The sequence below is a fragment of the Narcine bancroftii genome, chromosome 5 (genome assembly GCF_036971445.1).
Source record: "Narcine bancroftii isolate sNarBan1 chromosome 5, sNarBan1.hap1, whole genome shotgun sequence".
Taxonomy (NCBI): Eukaryota; Metazoa; Chordata; class Chondrichthyes; order Torpediniformes; family Narcinidae; genus Narcine; species Narcine bancroftii.
This window is the reverse complement of record NC_091473.1, coordinates 181106658-181130326: the sequence shown is the minus strand read 5'-3', so window position 1 is coordinate 181130326 and position 23669 is coordinate 181106658. Positions and strand designations below refer to the sequence as shown.

The following is a 23669-nucleotide window of genomic DNA, read 5'->3' as shown; positions in this document are numbered from 1 at the left end:
CATCCTCTGTTTCATCATTTCCCCACTTGGATGGTTACTGAGGACAGTATCTGTGTCGCAGTAGCGTTTGGCTCCCATCCGTGATGGAGACTGCAGTGGGCAGACCCCAGGTATGAACACTGTGCCCATTTCCCCATCAAATCCATCTCACTGTTTTCCCCGTCAACCTTGTGTTGCCCCAACCCTTCTCCCTGTGGCTGCCTTAACTCCCCTCTCTGTCATCCCCTACCTCCCCCCCCCCTCCGTTCGTTGTCCCCTTAAACCCCCATTCTGTTTTTACTTTAGGACCGAGGTGGTAATGTGCCCGACACCAGGGGAGGTAGGAGAGGGTCCTCAATTAATACTTTGCTTCCATGTTCACCAGAGTGAGATGAGTACAGAACTGGCTTATCAGTTGGAAAACGTTGAGAGCAATAAAGAAGAACTGCTGGAGGTTCTTGTTTTTTCTTTTTCACACTATAAACCACATTGATCAAGATACATACATTTTTCTTTTCAAATATATACAGTGTCGTTTTCTCCCCCCTCCCTCTTCCCATCCCACCCTACCACCCTCCCCTCCCATTCATTTAAAGTTCAGAATCTAAGATACATTAAACCCATTAAACAATGTTGTCACTCAATAAAAATAAACAAGAAATTCCATTAAGTCAATTCTTTTCATTTCCTTCTCCTTCTGTCATTTTAGGTGGTAGATGTCCCTGGTAGGTTTTCTCTATTGTGTTTTATGTATGGCTCCCATATTTGTTCAAATATTGTAATATTATTTCTTAAGTTATATGTTATTTTTTCTAATGGAATACATTTATTCATTTCTATATACCATTGTTGTATTCTCAAGTTATCTTCTAATTTCCAGGCTGACATAATATTTTTTTTGCTACAGCTAGGGATATCCTAACAAATTTTTTTGTGCACCATCCCAATCAAGCCCAAATTCTTTGTTTTTTATGTTACTTAGGAGGAAGTTCTCTGGGTTTTTTGGTATATTGCTTATTGTAATTTTATTTAATATCTGGTTTAGATATTCCCAAAATTTTTTCACTTTCTCACATGTCCAGATTGCATGAATTGTTGTTCCCATTTACTTTTTACAGCGAAAACATCTGTCAGATACTGTTGGCTCCCATTTATTTAACTTTTGAGGTGTAATGTATAGCCTGTGTATCCAGTTATATTGTATCATATGTAACCTCGTGTTTATTGTATTTCTCATAGTTCCAGAGTATAACTTCTCCCATGTTTCCTTATTTATCTTTATGTTTAAATCTTGTTCCCATTTTTGTTTAGTTTTATCATTTGTTTCCTCATTCTCCTTTTCTTGCAGTTTAATATACATATTTGTTATAAATTTTTTGATTATCATTGTGTCTGTAATCACATATTCAAAATTACTTCCCTCTGGTAACCTCAGACTGCTTCCCAATTTGTCTTTCAAGTAGGATTTCAGTTGGTAGTATGCCAACAGTGTATCGTGAGTTATATTATATTTATCCTTCATTTGTTCAAAGGATAATAATTTATTTCCTGAAAAGCAATTTTCTATTCTTTTGATCCCTCTTTTCTCCCATTCTCTAAAGGAAAGGTTATCTATTGTAAAAGGGATTAGCTGATTTTGCGTCAGTATTAGTTTTGTTAATTGGTAATTTGTTTTATTCCTTTTACATGAATCTTCTTCCAAATATTGAGCAGATGATGTAATACTGGAGAATTCCTACATTGTACCAATTTTTCATCCCATTTATATATGTTCGGGTATCTTCTCCCCTATTTTATCTAGTTCTAATCTAGTCCAATCTGGCTTTTATACCATTCTGTTAATTTATCTTGTGCTATCCTCGGTTTCCCCACTTTCCATAAAAATTTCTTTATTATTTTCTTTAACTCCTTGAAGAATTTCTCCGTCAAGTGTATTGGCAATGCCTGAAATAGGTATTGTATCCTTGGGAAAATGTTCATTTTAATACAGTTTATCCTTCCTATTAGTGTTAGTGGTAAGTCTTTCCAATGCTCTAAGTCATCCTGTAATTTTTTTCATTAGTAGATAATAATTGAGTTTATATAGATAGCCGAGGTTTTTATTTATTTGTATACCTAGGTATCGTATTGCTTGCATTTGCCATCTGAATGGTGATTCTTTCTTAAATTTTGAAAAATCTGCATTATTCATTGGCATTGCTTCACTTTTATTTGCGTTAATCTTGTAACCCGACACTTCTCCATATTCCTTCAATTTCTTATGTAATTCTTTTATTGATATTTCTGATTCTGTTAAGTATACTATAACGTCATCTGCAAATAAACTAATTTTATATTCCTTGTCTTTTATTTTTATCCCTTTTATTTTTATCCCTTTTATTTTATTTTCTGTTCTTATCAATTCTGCTAATGGTTCTATAGCTAACGCGAACAATAAGGGTGATAGTGGGCATCCCTGTCTTGTTGATCTGCTTAAGTTAAATTGCTTTGAGATATATCCATTTACTGTCACTTACGCCAATGGCCCCTTATATAATGCTTTAATCCAATTAATATATTTCTCTGGTAAACTGAATTTTTGTAATACTTTGAATAAATAATTCCATTCTACTCTGTCAAAGGCCTTCTCTGCGTCTAAAGCAACTGCTACTGTTGGAGCTTTATTTCCTTCTACTGCATGAATTTAGTTAATAAATTTACAAATATTATCTGTTGTTCGTCTTTTTTTTAATAAATCCAGTTTGGTCTAGATTTACTATTTTTGGTACATAATCTGTTTGCTAATAGTTTAGCTATTATCTTATAATCTGTGTTAAGTAAAGATATTGGTCTATATGACGCTGGTGCGAGAGGATCTTTCCCTGTCTTTGGTATTACTGTAATTATTGCTGTTTTGCATGAATCTGGTAAGCTTTGTGTTTTATCAATCTGGTTGATTACTTCCAGGAGGGGAGGAATTAATAAATCTTTAAATGTTTTATAGAATTCTATTGGGAATCCATCCTCTCCTGGTGTTTTATTATTTGGTAGATTTTTTATTATCTCTTGTATTTCTACTATTTCAAATGGTTCTGTTAATTTACTTTGTTCGTCTATTTGCAATTTTGCCAGTTCAATTTTAGTTAAAAATTCATCTATTTTGTCTTCTTTCCCTTCGTTTTCAGTTTGGTATAATTGTTCGTAGAATTCTCTGAAGTTTTCATTAATCTCCGTTGGATTATATTTCATTTGTTTGTCTTTTTTCCTTAATGCCAATTCCATTCTCTTAGTTTGTTCTGTCTTAAGCTGCCATGCTAGAATTTTGTGCATTTTTTCTCCTAGTTCATAATATTTCTGTTTTGTCTTCATTATGTTCTTCTCCACCTTATATGTTTGTAGTGTTTCATATTTTATTTTTTTATCTGCCAATTCTCTTCTTTTAGTTGTGTCTTCCTTCATTGCTAATTCTTTTTCAATATTTACTATTTCCCTTTCCCACTGCTCTGCTTCCTGATTGTAGTCCTTCTTCATCTTGGTTACATAACTTATTATTTGCCCTCTGATGAACGCTTTCATTGCGTCCCATAGTATAAACTTATCTTTAACTGATTCCGTATTTATTTCAAAGTACATTTTAATTGGTCTTTCAATGAATTCTCTAAAATCCTGCCTTTTAAGTAGCATGGAGTTTAATCTCCATCTATACATTCTTGGAAGGATGTCCTCTAACTCTATTGTCAATATCAGGGGTGAGTGGTCCGATAATATTCTAGCTTTATATTCTGTTTTTCTTACTCTGTCTTGCATGTGAGCTGATAACAGGAATAGGTCCATTCTTGAGTATGTTTTATGTCTACCCGAATAATATGAATATTCCTTTTCCTTTGGGTGTTGTTTCCTCCATATATCCAAAAGTTGCATTTCTTGCATCGATTTAATTATAAATTTGGTTACTTTGTTCTTTCTGTTAATTTTTTTCCCTGTTTTATCCATGTTTGAATCCAAATTAAGGTTGAAATCCCCTCCTATTAGTATGTTCCCTTGCGTGTCTGCTATCTTCAAAAAAATATCTTGCATAAATTTTTGATCTTCTTCGTTAGGTGAATATACATTGAGTAAATTCCAAAACTCCGAATATATCTGACATTTTATCATTACATATCTCCCTGCTGGATCTATTATTTCCTCTTCTATTTTAATTGGTACATTTTTACTGATTAATATAGCTACTCCTCTAGCTTTTGAATTATATGACGCTGGTGTTACATGTCCTACCCAATCTCTCTTTAATTTCTTGTGCTCCATTTCAGTTCCTGACCCCAGGTCAGTCTGGTCAAGTAAGTCAGTCCAGAAAACAGTGTACAGAATTCAATCTCAAACATCCAAGTTCAGTCCTTTAAAAGATAACGAAGGATGTTGTATTGAATGCTGGAGAGAGAAATGACTGTTGTGGTATTGCAGTTACCTTACAAATCCTCACGTGTATTTCACACAGCTCTCCAGCTACCCTCTGCTGCTCCCTGCTTAACAACTGGATTTTCCCTTTGTTTTCGACGGTCTAAGCAATTGGTGAGTCAGCACTCAGCTGTACCACAAGTTGCACGGAATTCTTAGTTGAAATCCATCCTTTATAATGACAGGCCACAATTCCAAAGGTCAGACCATGGTCCATAGCACCTCCCACCCATAACGAAAAAATTGGTCTGTTATGAACAAAATTTTAGTAATTCATTAAGGTGTCACAATATAAAACAAAACACCATGTTCATCTACAAGCACACACAGTAACTAACTTAATTTACAAAATTTAGCATCCAGACAATCAGCAATTACATTATCCTTTCCCTTAATGTGTTATAATCAAAGCATACTCTTGTGAAATCAAACTCCAATTTAACAAGCATCTATTTTTACTCTTCATTTTACACAAAAATACCATAGATTATGATCGGAATACACCATAAATGGTCTTCAAGCTGTACAAATGTAAACATTAAAATGTTGTAGAGCCAACAGAAGGGCTAACAACTCTTTCTCAATGGTGAAATAATTCTTCTGATGATCATTAAACTTCTTCGAGAAGTAGGATACAGGATGGTCAATGTCATCGCCATCATTCTTCTGTAACACCACCGCACCAACAGCTTCATCACTGGCATCAACGGCTAAAGAAAACGGTTTCTCTCACTCAGGTGACTGCACAGGTTGGTGGCCTTCAGTTTTACAAATGCTTCTTGGCAACATTTCGACCGGACAACGCTTTCTCCCTTGTTAAGAAATCTTGTTCAAGGGACCGTAATATCTACAAGGTTTTCACAAAACTTGCGAGAGTAGCCAATCGTTCTCAGGAACCTTCAAGGACTTTTCTTACAGATTGGAACTCGCAGATTGTCAACTGGCACCAAATGCCCCGTCTTACAACATAACCCAGATAAATAAGTCGCATAGCCAATCTCGCCTTTACTTAAATTAACGGCGAGATTTGCTTTTGAAAGTCGATTGAACAATTCGTCTAACTCGGACCTGGTCTTCCCACGTGTCACTACTGATAACTAAATCATTAATATAAGCACCTGTTGCTTCCAACCCCTGAATTACAGAATTAAACATTATTTGAAATGTCACCGGAGCATTCTTCATTCCAAAAGGCATGACATTGCCTCATTCAGCCCAGAAGAGGTTATAAATCCAGAAATCTCTGTACTCCTATCTATTAAAGGAACACACCAGTAACCTTTCAACAAGTCAACTTTAGTATGAAATGTTGCCTTCTTGTCTGTCCAATCATCCACTCTACGAATAGGATCTATCTTTGACTCGGCATTTACCTTCCTCTAGTCAGTTCCCTCTGGCTGAGGCACTAAAACACAAGGTCAACTCCAATTCGACTGTCAGATGATACCATTCTTCAACATAATCCATTTCCTGATCTACTAGTCTGCACTTTTCCATATCCATCCGATAGGGATGTTGTTTAATAAGTCTCACGTCACCCACATTCCACGTCATGATAAGCCATGGAAATTCTCTGAAGAGCATTTGGGAATAAATTCTCCAATTTTAAAAGTTACTGTCCTGTTTCCTTCCTCTCTGAAGTTTGGAGATGAGCCAACTTTGTTTCCAGGTCCTGCAAGACCATGGAATTTTCCAACCTCGGACTTTTCATGCCCCCTGACCTTTTCTGAACCGTGTTTTGCTCGTCTCCTCATTATCCTGGTCGATAACCATCACTTCTGACGAAGGTTTATTCCTCACTGGGGAGGTATCTGCTAAAAATATGGCTTCACCATATTTACAGGACAGCCTGAGTTTCTCATCTGTGATTAGGTGTTTCAATAACATAAGTGACCTCATAAATTGACTTAACTTCAATATGGTCCTGAAAACCTAGTACTAAGAGGATTTGACTGTGTAGAAAACAGAACCAACACTTTTTCACCAGGTATAAATTTCTCATCTCTGCCTTGTGGTCATTCCAAATCTTCATCTTCTGTTGAGTGGCCTTTAAATTCTCCTTTGCCATTTCAACCGATCCTTAAGGTCCCAAAGTGTTGGCCATTCACCCTCCCTCATCAGAGACCAGACAATGCCTTTGGATCTTGACCATTATTGATCTCAAATCCTTAATTTCACGTAACTACGGGAGAGATAATCAATGAGATGGAAAGAGTGTAGAGAAGATTTACTAAGATGTTTCTGAGTTACAGGGACAGGTTCGGACTTTATTCCCTGGAGCGTAGAAGAATGAAGGGAGATTTGATAGAGGGGGTAGATGTGCTTTTTTCCCACTGAGGTTGGGTGAGACAGGTTCGAGATGGATTAAGGGTGAAAGGGGAGTTCAGGGGGAACTTCATGCAAGAGTGCGGAACAAGCTGAAGTTGCGGGATAGATTTCAACCCAAAAGAGAAATGTGGACAGGTCCATGGATGTGAGGGTGTGAAAGGATATGGTCAGGTGCAGCTCAGTGGAACTGGGCAGAATAATAATTCAGCACAGTCTAGAAGGGCCAAAAGGCCTATTCCAGTGCTGTAATGTCCCAGGTCCGGCAGGTGGATGAACTCACTCCGATTCCTTCCTCTTCCAGATCTCCGACTGCAATAAATGGGAGGGGGTTCTCCGGGATTGGACAATGATCGGAAAATTGTCCCTCCTCCTATCCCTGCTCCAAGGTAAGGTCAACTCCAGCCCCCTGCGGTGGGGAGGTTACAACTTAACTCAGGGAATCGCAGGCAGATCTTGTCACCCAGCTGTAGGACAGAAAAGATTCACAGGGATGTTCCTGGGATTGGAGGGGGGGGGGGTGAGGTTCAGGTTATAGGGAGAGGCTAGGACTTTTTCTCCCTGGAGTGTCAGAGGTTATGGGGGGAAGGGGGGATGGGACCTGATAGAGGTTTATAAAACCATGAGGGGTGGAGATAAGGTGGATGGTCACAGTCTCCTCTCCACCTTCCCCCCTCTCCACCTTCCCCGCCCCCCCCACCCCCATACCAGGGACACTAAAACTGGAGGGTTTAAGGTGAGAGGGGTAGATTTAAAGGAACAACCTCTACAGAGGGAGCTGGGTCAGTGGGGGGGAAACAGTTACACCATTTGGATGGATCCGTGGTGGGGAAGATTTAGAGGGTGGTGGCGAAGGAGGGAGGGGGTGGTGAGGACGGAGGGAGGGGGCGAATGAGAAGGGAGGGGGTGAATGAGAAGGGAGGGAGGAGAGGATGGGGCGGGGAGGGATGCGGCATGGAGGGACAGGGAGGGAAGGAGGGGGCGTGGAGGGAGAGAGAGGGAGGGGAGGAGAGCAAGGGAGGGAGGGGAGGAGAGGGAGGTGATATGCTTCTATCAATAACACCAAAGGCTGAATGAGGTGAATGATGGGCTTAGATTGTAGCTGGCTTTACTCCACATGCTGGGATGGAGGACAGGGGAAGTAGGGGGTCGACCTTTATGGCCGGATCACAAGGGGAGGATTCACTAAGGAGGGAGTCATCAGTGCGCCAGCCATCCCCTCATACACAGCGCTGTAGACATATCACCACATTTACCGCCGCTTTTAAAAGAAATCCCCGCTGGGTTAACGTCCTAGAGATTCGACCAGTTGGGTGGTCTCCTCTGCTTCTGTGTCCTGCACAGCTCTGGTGGTGCTGAACTGGTCGGCTCTGTTGTTGGTCGTGTGTCTTGAGGCTGGGGCAGTGGGACTCTCTCTGTAGAGGGTGGGGTTTGGTCGTATGTAGTTGGAGCAGCTGGAAGGGGGTTGGGGGTGTTATCGACCTGCATCCAGTCCCTGAGGGGAGTGGTTTGGGTGTAGGCAGGGTCTGGACTGTCATTGGGGTGGGGGGGGGGGGGGGGGGGGCGGAGGGTAGAGGTCTACAGCACGTGCCAGGTCCCAAACAGGGACAGCATCCTCATGGCCATCAGGGTACTGGACGCAGACATAGTGTGGGTTGGCGTGCAGGAGCTGCACCTCATCCACCAACGGGTCGGTCTTTTGGCCCCTTGAGTGTTTCCGCAGCAGGACGGGTTCTGGAAAGGCTAGCCAGTGTGGTTCTGGTTGCTGACCTCCTGGGGAAGGAAAACGTGTTCACACGGGGTCACGTTAGTAGTGGTGGATAGGAGGGATAGGATGGCGTAGAGTGTTTCTAGCAGGACTTCCTACCAACAGGACACCACTGGGCCTTTTGACTTAAGGGCCAGGAGAACCGCCTTCTCGCTCTACCTGGCTATTCCCCCTGGGGTTGTAGCTTGTGGTCATACTGGTAGCTATACCTCTGACCAACAGATACTACTGTAGCTTGTCACTCATGAATGAGGAATCCAGGTACCCGAAAAGGGTGAATATGCCGCGGAGGGCCCTGATGACAGTGGCTGCAGTCATGTTGGGACAGGGGTTGGCAAACAGGAACCTGGGGAATTTGTTGATAATGTTGAGGAAATAGATGAGGAAATAGAAATTGACACTCGGCCGTTCAAAGCGGCGCGTGGCCTTGATGAGGTGTGCCTTGTCAGGCCTGAAGAACTGTGGTTTACGTTCCGCGCAGACCCAACAATGTCTGGTCAGGGAGTACGGGAGGTTCAGAGCTTTTAAGAAGCAGAACAGTCTTGTGACCTTGGGGTGGCAGAGATCGTCGTGGAGGGATTTGAGGCGGTTGAGATGTATGCCGGAACACGTCCCTCGGGACAGGGCATCTGGGAGGATGTTGAACTTGCCCGGCTAGTAGAGTATCATATTTGTAGGTGGAGAGCTCGATTCTTGATTTATCGTTCTTGATTTTACCCCGCAGTTTAGTGTTGAACATAAAGGCCACAGCTCGTTGGTCCATGAGCAAGGTCAATCTTTTCCCAGCCAGGTAGCGATGTCAGTGGCGCACGGCCTCAACGATCGCTTGCGCCTCCTTCTCGACAGAGGAGTGTCATGTCTCGGAGCCGTGGAGGGTGTAGGAAAAAATGCCACTGGCCTGCCTGCCTGGTTGAGAGGGGTGGTCACTGTGAAGTCGGAGGAATTGCTCTCCACCTGGAATGGGATGGATTTGTCCACAGCATGCATTGTGGCTTCGTGATATCTCTGATTTGGTTGAATGTAGCTGGCCTTCTGCTGAAAAGGGGAAGGTTGAGGACCTTACCGGGGGTAGGTCTTATTGACATAATTAAGCACCCACTGGGCATAGTAAGAAAAGAACCTCATGCACCATTTTGGCACCTTGAGGTTGTGCGGGATCAAAGACTCCATGAGGGGACCATGTGGTTGAGGTCGGGGGCCAATAACATCCTGTGCCATGATGCATCCAAGGAGGGCTCAGCTATGTGGAGGAATTTAGCAAAACTGGCGTCATGGTCCTGCTAGTTGCGACCACAGATGGTGATATTGTCCAGATAGGGGAAAGTGGCCATTAATTTGTGCCCCTTTACCATCTGACCTATCTCGCTTTGGAACGTGGAGATACCATTAATGACTCTGACGGAAGTCTGGCGTGGTATCTGCGATCTCCTGGGCGAAGGGAGAGTTGGTGGAATGCTGACTTTAGGTCAATAGTTGAAAAGACCCTGCACTGGGCGACAATCCAGGGGAGAGTGTAGACGTCCAGATGCATGATTTGGCTGTAGTCAATCACCATTCGTGGTTTACTCCCACCCCTGACCACCATGACTTGGGCACTCCAAGGGCTGCAACTATGGGCTACAATCCCCCTCAGTCAGGAGTCGCCACCCCTGTCCTCGGCGCTATAGCACCTGCTCTTCGTCGCGATGGGCTTGCAGTCCGGGGTCAAGTTCTCAAATAATGACAGAGGGTGGAGGAGCGGCTGGCCGGGAGGGGCATTGAGTCAGGGGGTTGTATACCAGTTGAGGTCTTCCAAGCGCCATCGTGCACTCCTGAAATGTCTCTGGGAGTCAAGACCCAGGAGAATCTGCTCCTGAGCTGTGGCATTAGAAGCAAATGAAAGTTCGCCCCCCCTCTCCACCGGTAACAACGCTACACAATACCCGTGCATCACTGCAGATTGGTTCTTAGTGGCAATCGAGATGATGCCGCTCGTGGGTCTAACCGGAAGAGAGAGAGCTTGCTGGCACTGTCCCTCGGTCAAACAAGCAGTTAGTTCCCTTCCCGTTCACCTCTCTCTCCATCATCGGTCCCCAAGTATGATCGAAGCCAGGGCTGGGTCATCATCACTGTTGGAAGGGAGGCCCGGTCGGTAAAATGGCGACCTCCACGTTGACTACACGGTGGTCTCGGGCAAGGAGGAGGAAAACAGTGGTGACGTCACCCATGAGGGAGAATGCGGCGGAAGTGACGTCAGATACGATCGTGACTCTCGGGTTGCGCAGGCGGTCGAGCCGTTCAGAGTGGGAAGTGACGTCGGGATCGATGGCCCACAGATGTCTTATCTTCCCGCACCCCAAGCAGGCGGCTTCTTTAGCGGGGCAGAGTCATCGGATGGGGCGGGGTCTCTAGCTGGCCGCACTAGCGGCACTTCGAGCGGCGGCCGGGTCATGGTCGGTTTTTGCACGGCAGCGGGCTCCAAAAATGGCGGCGCCCGCGGCCCGCATGTGGAAGGCTCGTTCTTACCGGCGGTCGCCTGGGCCGAATCGAGAGTCCTGGCCAGCTCGAGCAGTCGTTGATGGATGTTGGCCGACCTCAGCCCGGACACGCAGGCGTCCCGGACCAACTCATCCGCGCGCTCGGCTGGCAGGGACACAGCGCTCCAGCAGTCTCCCCCCGGGATGTCCGTAGACTCACCAGGCTCCGGCTTCTCTCTCTCAAGGGCCAGCAGATACCGGGAGGACAACCTCGTTCGCCCGGGGTCGGGAGAGGTTGCGGAGTGTTGGAGAAGCAGCCCATCCTCTGCCCGTACTGCCCAGCAGCTCCTGGCGCCTGAGGATGGAAATCTACCCCGCGTGGCAGCAGTAATGTGCATTAAATTGATCCGCTCCATCAATAATGGAGTGATAGGCTTTAATACACATTAGATTGTAGCTGGCCCGACTCCTTGGCTGGTTCACAAGGGGAGGGAGTCCTCAGTGGGCCGGCCAGCCCCTCATACACAGCGCACTATAGACATAACACCACAGCAGAGATAGGAGAGGGAGGGGGAAGAGAGACCAAGGGAAACCACAGCCCCATCCCCTTCTCCCCAGCAGCGGTGTCAGGTCAGTGGACCCTGGAGACTCCGCGGACGGTGACAGCCCAGACGGGGACGTGCGCCCGGATCCCGTGTCGTTGCCGTTACCTGCCGGAGCGGGACGGGGAACCGAGGAGAGGATTCTGGTATTGGAACGGGATCATAGTTTACAACTCTGAGGATCCGTTAAGGACAACGCCGACCTTCCGCAATCGGTCTCTGCTCTCCAGAGACCTGAAGTCCGGTGACTGTTCGCTGCTGATAAACCGCATCGGGCCGGGCGACGGGGGAAGTTACCGCTTCAGAGTTGAGTTCGATAAACCTATCCAATATGGGGACAGTGAAGAAATTCTGCTCCACGTGACCGGTGAGTTCGCCTCGTCCGTGAGACATCGACTCTCTACCGGTTCCCCCAACCGCATCGGACAAACAGGAGGACGTGCACACGGTCTGCGGTCCTCTTCCAGGCTGACCCAGTGGTTGATGTGGGCTGCTCCCATTTGCTCGCATTCGTTCCATCTAAACTTTTCTCTCCTCAGCCTTCTCCCTCTCGGCCTTCACCCCCAACCTTTCCCCCGACTCCACCCCACCTCCATCTCGACCCGCCTGCGACCTTCCTGTCCCCTCGACCTTCCCCCTCCCCTCCACCTTCCCCCCTTTGACATTTTCCCCGCCCCCTGAATTTTCCTCCTCCCTACAGATTTATCTATTTCTAAACCTTTTTCCACCCTTGGAACCTACCATGTGTAGAAGTTGTCCCCCTTAAATCTCTCTTCCCTTAAACCCTCCAGTTTCAGACTCCCTTTCCCTGAGGGGAGGAGTCTTTGACCGCCCACCTTATGCCCACCCATCGTGGTTTCACCCCCTCAGGCTCCAAGCTCCAGGGAGAAAAGTCTCAGCCTCTCCTGATGACTCAAACCCCACCCCCACCCCATTCGTAGTCCCAGGAATGTCCTGCTGAATCTTTCTGCCCCACCACCCCAGCTCAGTGACGACCTTCCTACAGCCGAGTGAGCGGATCTTCCCTTAATTCTCCTAGTCTGGTCTCACCCACATCTCGTACAGTTAGAACGGGACGTCCCAGCTCCTGGACTCGGTGCCCCAACCATTGAGGGCAAACGTGGACAAATGAACCCTTATGCGCCCCATCTACCTGTATCCCCACTCTCAGTGAATGATGTTCCTGTACCCCGGGGTCTCTCTCTGTTCTCTAACACCCTTCCCCGCCCCATATCCCATATACCTGTGTCCCTCACTCACAGGGAATGATGTACCTGAACCTTTGAGAATCTCGGTGACTGCAAATAACAAACGAGCCCCTAACTGTTCAAAACCCCCCCCCCCACCCTGATTGTTGTACCCACCCTCTCACGCCATCGTCCATGTGTCCCTTGTGGAACTGGCATCTCACCGTTTCTCGACGATGTTCATCTCACAGGATCTGCTTCTCCCTGTGTTAGATTTCACGGATCGACCCTTGGTGTTTCCTGGGGAAATGGTGGCAGGGGAAGCCGTGAACATAAACTGCATCTTCAACACCTCGTGTAACGCAGAGTTGCCAACCTTAACCTGGATCAACCCGCCGACCGGACCAGTGTCGAACTCGAACACTCAGCACAAGAAGATAATAACGCTCACTTCTGTCCTGTCTCTGACCGCATCACCTGAACATCATGGGCAAAATCTCACCTGTCGGGTTAGTTACCCGACAGTGTGGTCAGAACAGACCCTCACATTCTCTGTGCAGCGTAAGTTCAGACAGTGTTCCTGTTATTATGTATAGAATATTCCAACACAGCCCAGGCCCTTTGGCCCACAATGTTGTGCCGATCCATATAAACCTACTCAACAATCTGACCCTCCCCACATGCCAAGCACCATTACCAACCCACGCGTGCACGCACCATGGCCAACACACGCACCGTAACCAACATGCGCGCTCGCACCATAACCAACCCACGTGTGCTCGCACCATAACCAACCCACGCGCGCACGCACCATAACCAACACGGCCACCCCCAAACGTGCGCACACCATAACCAACGCACACGCACCATAACCAACACGCCCACGCACTCAATAACCAACACCCAGACAGACAGACACACATAATAACCAACACCCATACACCCACACAAAGACACACACGCACAATAACCAACACCCACACACACACACACAATAACCAACAGCCACACACACACACACTCCCACAGAGGAAACAAACAGCAGTGTCATGGAGGTAAGGAGGAGGAGGTGCTTGCTGCCTTGCAGTGAAATGAGGTGGAGAAATCCCCCGGGCCAGATATGATATTCCCTCGGTCCTTAGGGAGACTAGTGAGGAATTTCGTGATTCTGAAATTGCAGGGGCCCCTTGCTGATGTATTTAAAATGTCCTTTGCCAAGGTGGAGGGGCCAGAGTACTTTTAGAGGGTAGATCATGTTGTCCCGCTGTTTAAAAAAGGCTCCAAAATGAAACCAGGTAACCATGGGCTGGTGAGCCTGACGTCAGTAATAGGTAAATTATTGGAAGGAATTCTAAGAGACAGGATATCTAGGTATTGGGCAGAAATGGGCTGATTAAGGGCAGTCCGCTTGGCTTTATGTGTGGTAGGTCATGTTTAACAGATCTTGTGGAGTTTTTCGAGTAAATTACCAAGAAGTTAGATGAAGGAAAGGCTGTGGATGTCTATCTGGACTATAGTAAAGTCTATGACAAGGTCCCACATGGGGGGTTAGTTCAGAAGGTTAAGACACTAGGTCTCCATGAAGAGGTTGTAAATTGGTTTTGAAATTGGCTGTGTGGGAGAAGACAGAGTAGTGGTCGAAGATGCTTTTCTGACTGGAGGCCTGTTGTGTGCCTCAGGGATCGGTGCTAGGACCATTGTTGTTTGTCATCTTTCTCAATGATCTGGATGATAATGTGGGAAATTAGATAAGCAAGTTTGCTGATGACACTAAGATTGGAGGCGTAGTAAAAGACAGTGAGGAAGGTTTTCAAAGCTTGGAGAGGGATCTGGACCAACTGGGAAAATAGGCCAGTAAATGGCAGCTGGAGTTTAATGCAGACAAGTGTGAGGTATTGCACTTTGGAAGATAAAAGATGACGGTTCCATTATTGTCACGTGATACTACATTTAGAATGTAACATACATGAAATTCTTTAACTTTGTCTCCCTTAAGGAAGACAGAGAGTCACCACTTTGTCCAGTCCCCCTCACAGAAATGAGGCCCCAGCGAGGAACCCCTGGTTTACAAGTCCACTAGGACATTCACAGTGAACGGTCAGGCACTGAGGAGTGTGGTAAAAGAGAGGGATCTGGGAACACATACAGAATTCCCTGAAAGTGGTGTCACAGGTGGACAGGGTTGCAAAGAGCTTTTGGCATTTGGGCCTTCATAAATCAGAGTATTGAGTCCAGGAGTTGGGATGTTACGGTAATATTGTATAAGACATTGGTGAGGCTAAATTTGGAGAATTGTGTGCAGTTTTGGTCACCGAACTATAGGAAAGATCTCAATAAGATAGAAAGAGTGCAGAGAAGATTTACTAGGATGTTGCCCGGACAGGTTCAGACCAGAGTGTAGAAGAATGAGGGGAGATTTGATAGAGGTTTGCAAGATTATGATAAGTATAGACAGTGGATGTGAGTAGGCTTTTTCCACTTAGATTAGGAGGGATAAATACCAAAGGTCATGGCTTTAGGGTGAAAAGGTTCAGGGAGAATATTAAGAGAATGTTCTTCACACACAGAGTGGTGGGAGTTTGGAACGAGCTGCCATCTGTCATCGCGAATATGGGCTTGATCTTAAGTTTTAAGAATAAATTGGATAGACACATGAGTGGGAGAGGTCTGGAGGGTTATGGAAAGGAAGCAGGTCATTAGGACTAATGGAATAATGGTCAGCACAGACTAGAAGGGATAAATGGCCTGTTTTCTCTGCTGTAGCATTCTATATATTCTCTCTCTAACACTCACACACAGTCTCTCTCTCACACTCAAAACCATACACACACACACAATCCTTTGTGACTTTTCCAACCACACCGTGCCTCACTGACATCGTTCCATTGATACCCTCAGTGCTGCCCCTCCTGCAGGAATACCCCTGTGAACAGCTCCACACACACATAGGACGCGCTCAGCCGCGAAAGGCTGGCCGAAGATTTGGCTCCACGTGGTGCAGATGGATCCGAACTGAGCTCGGTTTCTGTTTACAGATAAGAAGTTCAGTATTTGGAAGAAGCTACTGATTTCGGTTGGGGCCATCTTCAGTGTTATTGTAGCTGCAGTCTTCAGCTACATGTACATCCACCTGTAAGTACAAACAGGCTCATTGTTTCAAATCCCAGTTCAAAGTTTTGGTCAGAGAACATACGTAACACCACATACAGCCCTGAGATTCTTTTTCCTAATTGCCAGACAGAATTTCTACTGATCGGGTATTGTAGACTGAACTCCAGAAAAAGGACAATTCCGGAAATGAAAGGGTTATCATACGAGGAGCGTTTGACAGACCTTGGCCTGAATTCGGTGGAATGTAGGAAAATGGGGGGGGGGGGAGGTCCTCAAAGAAACATTTTGAATGTTGAAAGGCGTGGACAGAGACGATGTAGACAGGTTATTTCCCACAGTGAGAGAGTCCAGGACAAGAGGGCACAACTTGAGGACTGAAGGGTGTCAATTTAAAACAAAAATGCAGAGGGTTGTGAGTCTGGAAGTGACGTCGTTGGGTGTAGTAAGGCAGAGATTGCCAGGTATTTGATTAGTCAGGGCGTCAAGGGTGATGGGGAGTGGGGCTGAGTGATGAGGATCAGCTCACGATTGAATGGCAGAGCAGATTTGATGGGCCGATTGGCCTTCGCGTGATCTTGTGAGTAAATGGCGAGTAAAGGTTGGATAGGCTGAATGTCTGCACTTCTCTCTTCTAATGGACAAAGGAGAGAAATTGAAACAAACTGCCTGTAAATACAGAAAAACTAAATATCCAGTCATAAATAACGCGCCAAATATGAGCCCCTGATTGAGTTTGTCGTTGAGGAGTCTGACGGCAGGCGGAGGGGGAGTAGCTGTTCCTGAGCCTAGTCGTACAAGCCTTGCGGCCCCGACACTCCTCTCCTGATAGCAGTAGCGGGGGCTCATTTTTGAAGTGCAGGAGTTCAGCAAAAACAGCGGCAAGAAGGTCTCGCTCGGCCTGCCCTTGGTGGCCATCGTAGCGATGTAGAATTTACTAACGTGACAATGTGTTGCAGGGTTTCAATAATCATTGTAAAATATAATTTGCAACAAATAAAGTAACTGCAATTGTGTATTTTATCAATTAAAAACTAATCACTGACACCAGAAATGAAACAATTAGGTTTTTTGCACTTTTAAGGAACTAAATTGGAACCAAGTAATTACATTCCACCCCGCCCGCCCACCGGACTTCCCCACTCCCACCCCACCCTATCCCTCCCTCCCCCGCCCTACCCCCCCGGACTTTCCCAATCCCACCCACCCCCAGTCTTTCCTGCCCGTTCCTGGGCTTCCCCCCACCCTCTGGCTTCCCCACTCTCCCCTGGTTTCCCACCCCCAACCTCCCTCAGAATTTTTCCCTTCCCCTGGAATTTCCCCACCATCCACCCCCTCCACCCCAGGCTTTCTTGCTCCCTCCCCAGGCTTCCCCACCCTATCCCTGCCTCCCGGACTTCCTCACTCCCACCCCACCCTATCCTTGACCCCCCCCAGTTCCCCACCCACCCTACCCCCCCCCCCCCAGACTTCCCCAATCCCACCCACACCCAGATTTTCCCACCAGTTCCTGGGCTTCCTCTGGCTTCCCCACTTCCCCCTTAGTTTCCCACTCCCCAACCTCCCCTGGAATTTCTTCCCCACCCCCCCCCCCCCCCCCCCAGCTTTCCCTGCTCCTCCCCTCGGGCTTTCCCACCCCCTGGCATTTCCCTACTACTCCCCGGAATTTCTCCCCATCCCCCGCTCCCAGCCCTTCTCACCGCTCCTTATCATTTCTCTTACTCACTCTTTGGTTGTTTTCCTCTTTCTCCCTGTTCCTTCTCCCGCTGCAGGAGTTTAAATTCCCTGCTTCTCTTGGCCAGGTTTTTTCCAGAGGTGCAGAAGTGATGCTCCTGCAGCCAGAACTGACCGGGTGCTAGGCAGTGAGGGTCCTGGAGGATCGCTGCTGCTCTCCGACGGCAGCGTTCCCCCATCGATGTTCTCGATGGTGGGGAAGGATTTTGGCTGAACACAGAGAGTCGTTTGTCTAGAGCAGGGGAGTCAGTAACCAGAGGACACAGGTTTAAGGCTGGGGGGGGTACTGGGGGAAATTTAAGAAAAACCTGAGGGGCAACTTTTTTTAAACAACTGGGGTTATGGAATGGAGGAGAGGGTCAGAGGCAAATTTTAAGAAACATTTGGACAGATCCGTGGATAGGATGAGTTTAGAGGGACAGGTGGGACAGTTTGGCCAGTGTGGGCATTGGGCAGAAGGGCTTCTTTCTGAGATTCATGTGACTCCACAATATTCTCTTGTTCTAGGAGAAAGACAAAGGGAACTTCAGAAACCCAGGACCCTGCAGTCAGTTACAGCACCTCCTCCGCCAGCAACAAGGCACAGATGGGTGGAGTGAGTCCATGCACACTGCATCCAATACATTTCCCCAATCCACAAGACAGGAGTGTGAGGGAAACCTGCGTTGGGTGGAGTTAGTTCATGCACTCCATATCTACCACATTTCACTCCCATCTCGGGGTCAGCAACTGAGGGAAATTGGCCCTGGATGTAGTTAGTTATGCATTCCACATCCGCCACCTTTACCCACGGGCCAGAACAACATTTCCTAGGGTACTGTGCAGCATCAAAAACTGGAAAAGCTCGACCTCCTCCTGGGACCAAGAACCCCCCCCCCCCCGATCAGCTCCAACCAGACCTCGAACCTCCACTCTCGTTCTCCCTGCTGCGCTGACCTTCCGTGGATAGCATGATGTGTGGAAGCCTCCCGCCGTGTTGGACGCTGGCGTGACCCCACAACTAATTCAGCTCATCTTCCACCTCTAGGGCACGGAGGACACCGCTTGGGGATTTCTGGAACTGGGGAATGAGTGAGAGAGTGAACCAACATGGAAGGAGGAACTGCTGTACGCCCAGCTACAGGTGGAGTCCTGTGCAGATTACACCATCCCTAACACACAGGAAACAAACTATGCATCAGTCAGATTCATATGAGGCTGTGGGGTGGAGGAGATGGGGGGGGGGGGTGGGGGGGGTAAATGATCATAAGACTATCCACATCCCATGGAGGAATGGTCAACGCAACCTGGCGGAAATGTATCCCACCAACTCCATGCCAGGAGCAAGTGTTCGGCCTCACTTAGAACAGCTGGTGGAGGTTGACACGGTGAACGCCAGCAACACAGGTTGCAACCAGAGGGTGACAGCACAGAAATAGATCCTTTGACCCTTGTGTTCCATTCTGAACTATTTTTCTGCTGACATCTGCACCTGGTCCATATCCCTCCACACTCCTCTCATCCATGTACCTGTCCAAATTTCCCTTCAGTGTTAAAATCGAGCCGGCATTCACCACTTCAGCTCATTCCACACTCTCATCTCTCTCTGTGTGAAGATATTCCCACTGTTGTTCCATCTAAACATCTCCTCTTTCACCCTTAACCCGTGTCCTCTGGTTTGTATCTCACCCACCCCACCCCACCCCCCCCCCCCCCCCCGAGGGAAGAGCCGACCTACATTTACTCTGTCTCTCTCAGTCATCATTTTAAATATCAAATCTCCCCTCATTCTTCTACCCACCAGGGAATAAAGTCCGAACCTGTTTACCTTTCCCTGTTACTCGGTTCCTGAAGTCCGGGCAACATCCTAGTAAATCTTCTCTGCCCTCTTTCTATCTTATTGAGATCTTTCTTGTGGTTCAGTGACCAAAACTGCAGACAATTCCCCAAATCTTTCATTTATTCAAGATTCAGTTGTCGTGGAATAAAACAAAGTGTAAATTTTACATGAAATTTCCTTTGTCTGCCTTAAGGAAAACGAGTTTATTGTCATTTACAAGAGTACTAAGCACATATGCGCTGACATTCCGACCAGCTGATTCCACACAGGACACCAGCTGCAAATGTACCCGTTAAAACAGCGCAACATGCCAAGGAAGTGAGATACATGTAACAGGGACATCAGTAAATAGTCACACTTACAGTTGGTGCCAGACAACATTGTTCAGTTGGAATAATGCAGTCTCATCTCTGACAGCCCAGAGTATTCGAGGTGCTGGGTTATTCGGGGAGGTTTAAGAGCCTGATAGCTGTTGGAAGGAAACTCGTCTTGAACCTCGAGGTGCCGGTCTGATCCCCCTTATTGGTCAGGAAGAGCCAGTGGTGCCTACCCTTCCTCAGGAAGGTGTGGAGGGTGAGGATACTGGCCCCCATCCTAACAACGTTTTACAGGAGCACCATCGAGACCGTCATGGCTGGCTGCATCCCAGTGTGGTGGATGCAGGAGCTGCAAAGCATCGGATCGGAGCTCAGTGAGGAGGGCAATTAAAACAACAGTAGATCACTGGGGACTCCCTTCTATTGATTATATCTACAGGGAGCGATGCTTCTAGAGGGCTCAGAGAATCATCCAGGACCCTGACCATCCAGCCTCCAGTTTCATTGAGGCAGTACTTTCAGGGTAGAGGTAGAGGACATAAAACCAGGACTGTCAAGCTGGGAAACAGCTTATTCCCACAAGAGGTGAGACTGTTGAACCACTGAGAAATCCTTCAATTATTGTTGTACATATCTCTATTGGACGGCTGGAGCCTGTGATGGACCTGGCTTCTGCACCCTCCTGCGTACTTTGGCCAGTCAAATTCCTGAACCAGGCTGTTACACCAACAGTCCGTGCACTTTCTACCCAGACAGGCTCACCTGAGTATCTGAAGATGGGCTGAATCTCCTCGAACTGCGTGGGAAGTGTCCGGGACTTCTTCACCGTGGCCTTGATGTGCTGGCTCCAGGAGAGGGGTCCCCAACACAGGACCCGACCACGGGGGCAGGAGTGTGTTCCCTTGGGACTCCCCTTCCTCCCCAGCAGCAATTGCTGGGGGTAGGGTTGGGAGGAAAAGAGTGGGAGAAAGGGAAGATGGAGAGGGAGGGAAATATAAAGGTGGAGAGGCAGGGAAAATGGGAGATAGACAGAAGGAGCACAGAAGGGAGAGGGATGCCGGAGAGGGAGGGATATTGAGGGGAAGGAATGGTTGAGAGGGGCAGGGAGGTTGGGGGAGAAAAGGGAACATGGGTGGCGCCGAGAGAAATGGGGTGAGGGGGAGGAGGGGAAGGAGTTGGGGAGGGGGAGATGCAGAAAGAACTGCGGCAGGAAGTAGAACAGAGTGCAGGGGTGGGGAGGGTCCTGGGGTTTGTGTTGGGGGGGCGGTTTGAGCTCGCTGTACACCTCCCAGTTGTGGAAATGGAGCTCCTGTGGGGAATGAGGGAGCCACACTAAAACCATCGACCTGCCCTATCCCCTGCCATCCTCACTGCCCCCTCACCCCACGGCTAACACACAACCTGGACCTTCCCCTCAAACCCCGCTGTCTGAGGGCTTTCAGCTGAAGAACCAGAGATACGGGGATGGGGGCTGATCTTTACAGGGGGGGGGCACACACTCCACTTATGGACTGAAGCATGGTTCACACCCACCCGATATCAGAGGCCATTCAGAAAGGGAGCGCAGAGCTCCCTCCACACCGTCTCTTCCTACCGAGACATGTAGGGGACTGGAGGGGGTTACAGAGCCAAGGAGGGGTGTAGTGGACCATAGGGGCTTATAGAGACAGGGAGGGGTGTAGGGAACCAGAGTGGGTTAGAGAGACAGGGAGTGGTCTCAGGAACTTGAGGGGGTTACAGAGACAGTGAGTAACGTAGGGGACTGGATTGGGTTACAGAGACAGGGAGAGGTGTAGGGGACTGCAAGGGGCTACAGAGACTGGGAGGGGTGCAGGGGAACGGAGGGGGTTACAGAGACAGGGAGGGGTATAGGGGACCTGATATATGGTTACAGAGACCGGGATGTGTGCAGAGGACCGCAGGGGGCTGCAGAGACCGGGAAGGGTGTATAAGGCCACAGACACAGAATCCTGTCCCAATCGATGTGATTTAGGTGAAGGGTAATCTCTTTAATGAGCTCTCTGCGACCAGGTGCTATGTTGATGGAACATGGAGCTGTTCTGGTTGGGGATGTGGGGAGATGGTCACCCACTGATTTGTGACCTAAGATCCATGACATAGTGAGATGTGTGTTGCAGTCTCGGGACCGGAGGCATATGCAGGAGGTCTCCATGAGATGGATGGCATCTAGCGTGGTACACACCTGATACATTTGCTGATCCATCTCCTGCCCTCCAGAGTTCTCTCCCATTGACTGGCCTTTCACAAGTCCTGGAAAACTAAATCCCAATTATCCTGCCTTGCTTTCCCTCCCGTCTCCCTTCATCCGTCTCTCTGCTGCTTTCCTTCACATGCCCCATTTATTCGTTCCCTCCTTTCTCCGTCCCCACACTTCCCGGTCCACCCATCACTCCTCACCCTCTTCTCCTTCACCCCTCCCTTCTCTGACGTTCCCACGCACCTCCTCCCATTCTCCTGCTTCTATTGACGTCTTGATCCCTTTCTGTTTGTCTGACACCTTAACACACCGCTTGCAGTCAGGAGGGGGGTCCTTCCTGCATTGAAGAAGGATTTGAACTCGGGGAGACATTGGGCTTGTGTTCACTCTCCCTCCCCCTCTCTCCATTCTCTCCCAATCCTTCTCTCTCACACTTTCTTCTTCTGTCCCTCCCACTAACTTTTCCTTCTTCCTCTCTTGTTCTCTCTCACTTATTCTACATTTACTGTTTATCACCCTCTATCAAATCTCCCCTCATTCTACTACCCTCCAGGGAATAAAATCCGAACCTGTCCCTGTAACTGTCCCTAGTAAATCTTCTCTGCACTCTTTCCATCCCATTGATTATCTCTACCATAGTTATGTGAGAGATGGGAAAATTGATCTAAAATTATGAACATGGAAGAAACTAAAGTTCATCAGTAAATGGCTGTAACCAGTACAAACAGGATAAGCTTGGGGGTTAGGATGCAGGAAAGCAGAGTCAGCACGATTAACATAAGAATCTTCTTGTCTTTGTGACAAGACCATAAGACTAAGAAAAGGAATGGTAAGGTACAATAGAATGTAGGAAGTTGAGGTAGTCTGGATCAGATAAAGGTCTCCTAGCCCTGGACAGAAGTACCAAGTCCTACATATCTAATTAGCTAACCATACACAGATTTATACATATGAAATTAGCCAACCCTAGATAGAATGAGTCAACTCCGCATACCAAGAGATTGTAGCCCCGAGAATCAGGAAGGTGTGAATAAGGACAATGACATGATGGGGCACCCACAGGATACCCCCTGGTCCTCCAAGTGTACTGAAACTGCACGTAGGCAGGAAGGATTACCTATGCCAAACCCATCCAGGGGGCAGAAGAATGTAAGGGGGAGGGCACTCTGATACTGAAATTGACTGTATAAAAGTTGGGTGAGCCCCAGTATGTGTGTGTATTCCCAGGGTAAGGGGAAGCACCCAACTTTGCATTGTTGTTGTAATAAATGTTCTTTGTTCTCAATTTTTGTCTCGAGCAATTTCTTTAAAGGTACTTTAATTTCTAACAGTTACATGACCAAAATGGCTGTAAAATTAAGGATTTGAGATCAATAATGTTCAAGATCCAAAGGCGTTGTCCGTCCCTGATGAGGGAGTGTAAATGGCCAACACTTTGGGACCTTAATGCTCCCACAGACCGACAAACCTCTTTCAAAACAGTGTTCCCATGTCTCGCAGTTTCACAAGATAATTGTTGCAGTGAAATCGTGAGTTCGGGAATCAGGTGCTGGGCTGAAGTGAGTGTGGGGACAGGGGTCCCAGTCAAAGTGAACGAGGGTCCTGGTGTGTAGGAAGAGGGTCCCAGTGAGAGTGAACAGAGTTCCCAACTATTGTGAATGTGGGTCCCAGTGAGGGAGGGGTCCCGGTGAGTGGGAAACAGGGTCCATTTCAGTAGGGGGT

General features: G+C 47.4%; 1 protein-coding gene across 2 annotated transcripts; it reads left to right on the top strand.

The window, feature by feature from the left end:
* LOC138764277 (sialic acid-binding Ig-like lectin 12) lies at positions 1-22704 on the top strand. 2 transcript variants are annotated; one of them, XM_069939963.1, is made up of 7 exons: positions 1-110; positions 7043-7127; positions 11584-11931; positions 13025-13312; positions 15787-15883; positions 18101-18188; positions 18621-22704. In XM_069939963.1, exons 1-7 carry the CDS (start codon positions 84-86, stop codon positions 18666-18668), a joined length of 981 nt encoding a protein of 326 aa, XP_069796064.1. In that variant the 5' UTR covers positions 1-83; the 3' UTR covers positions 18669-22704. The 2 variants fall into 2 exon arrangements, with proteins under 2 accessions (XP_069796064.1, XP_069796065.1); XM_069939964.1 differs by lacking the exon at positions 1-110 and adding an exon at positions 5031-5162.
* Positions 22705-23669: the final 965 nt, after the last annotated feature.

Coding starts and splice junctions, on each gene's coding strand:
- LOC138764277 (XM_069939963.1), top strand. CDS start 84: ATGGAGACTGCAGTGGGCAGACCCCAG. Junction 11,932..13,024: donor AATTCTGCTCCACGTGACCG/GTGAGTTCGCCT, acceptor TCCCTGTGTTAG/ATTTCACGGATCGACCCTTG. Junction 18,189..18,620: donor ACAAGGCACAGATGGGTGGA/GTGAGTCCATGC, acceptor TTCCACCTCTAG/GGCACGGAGGACACCGCTTG.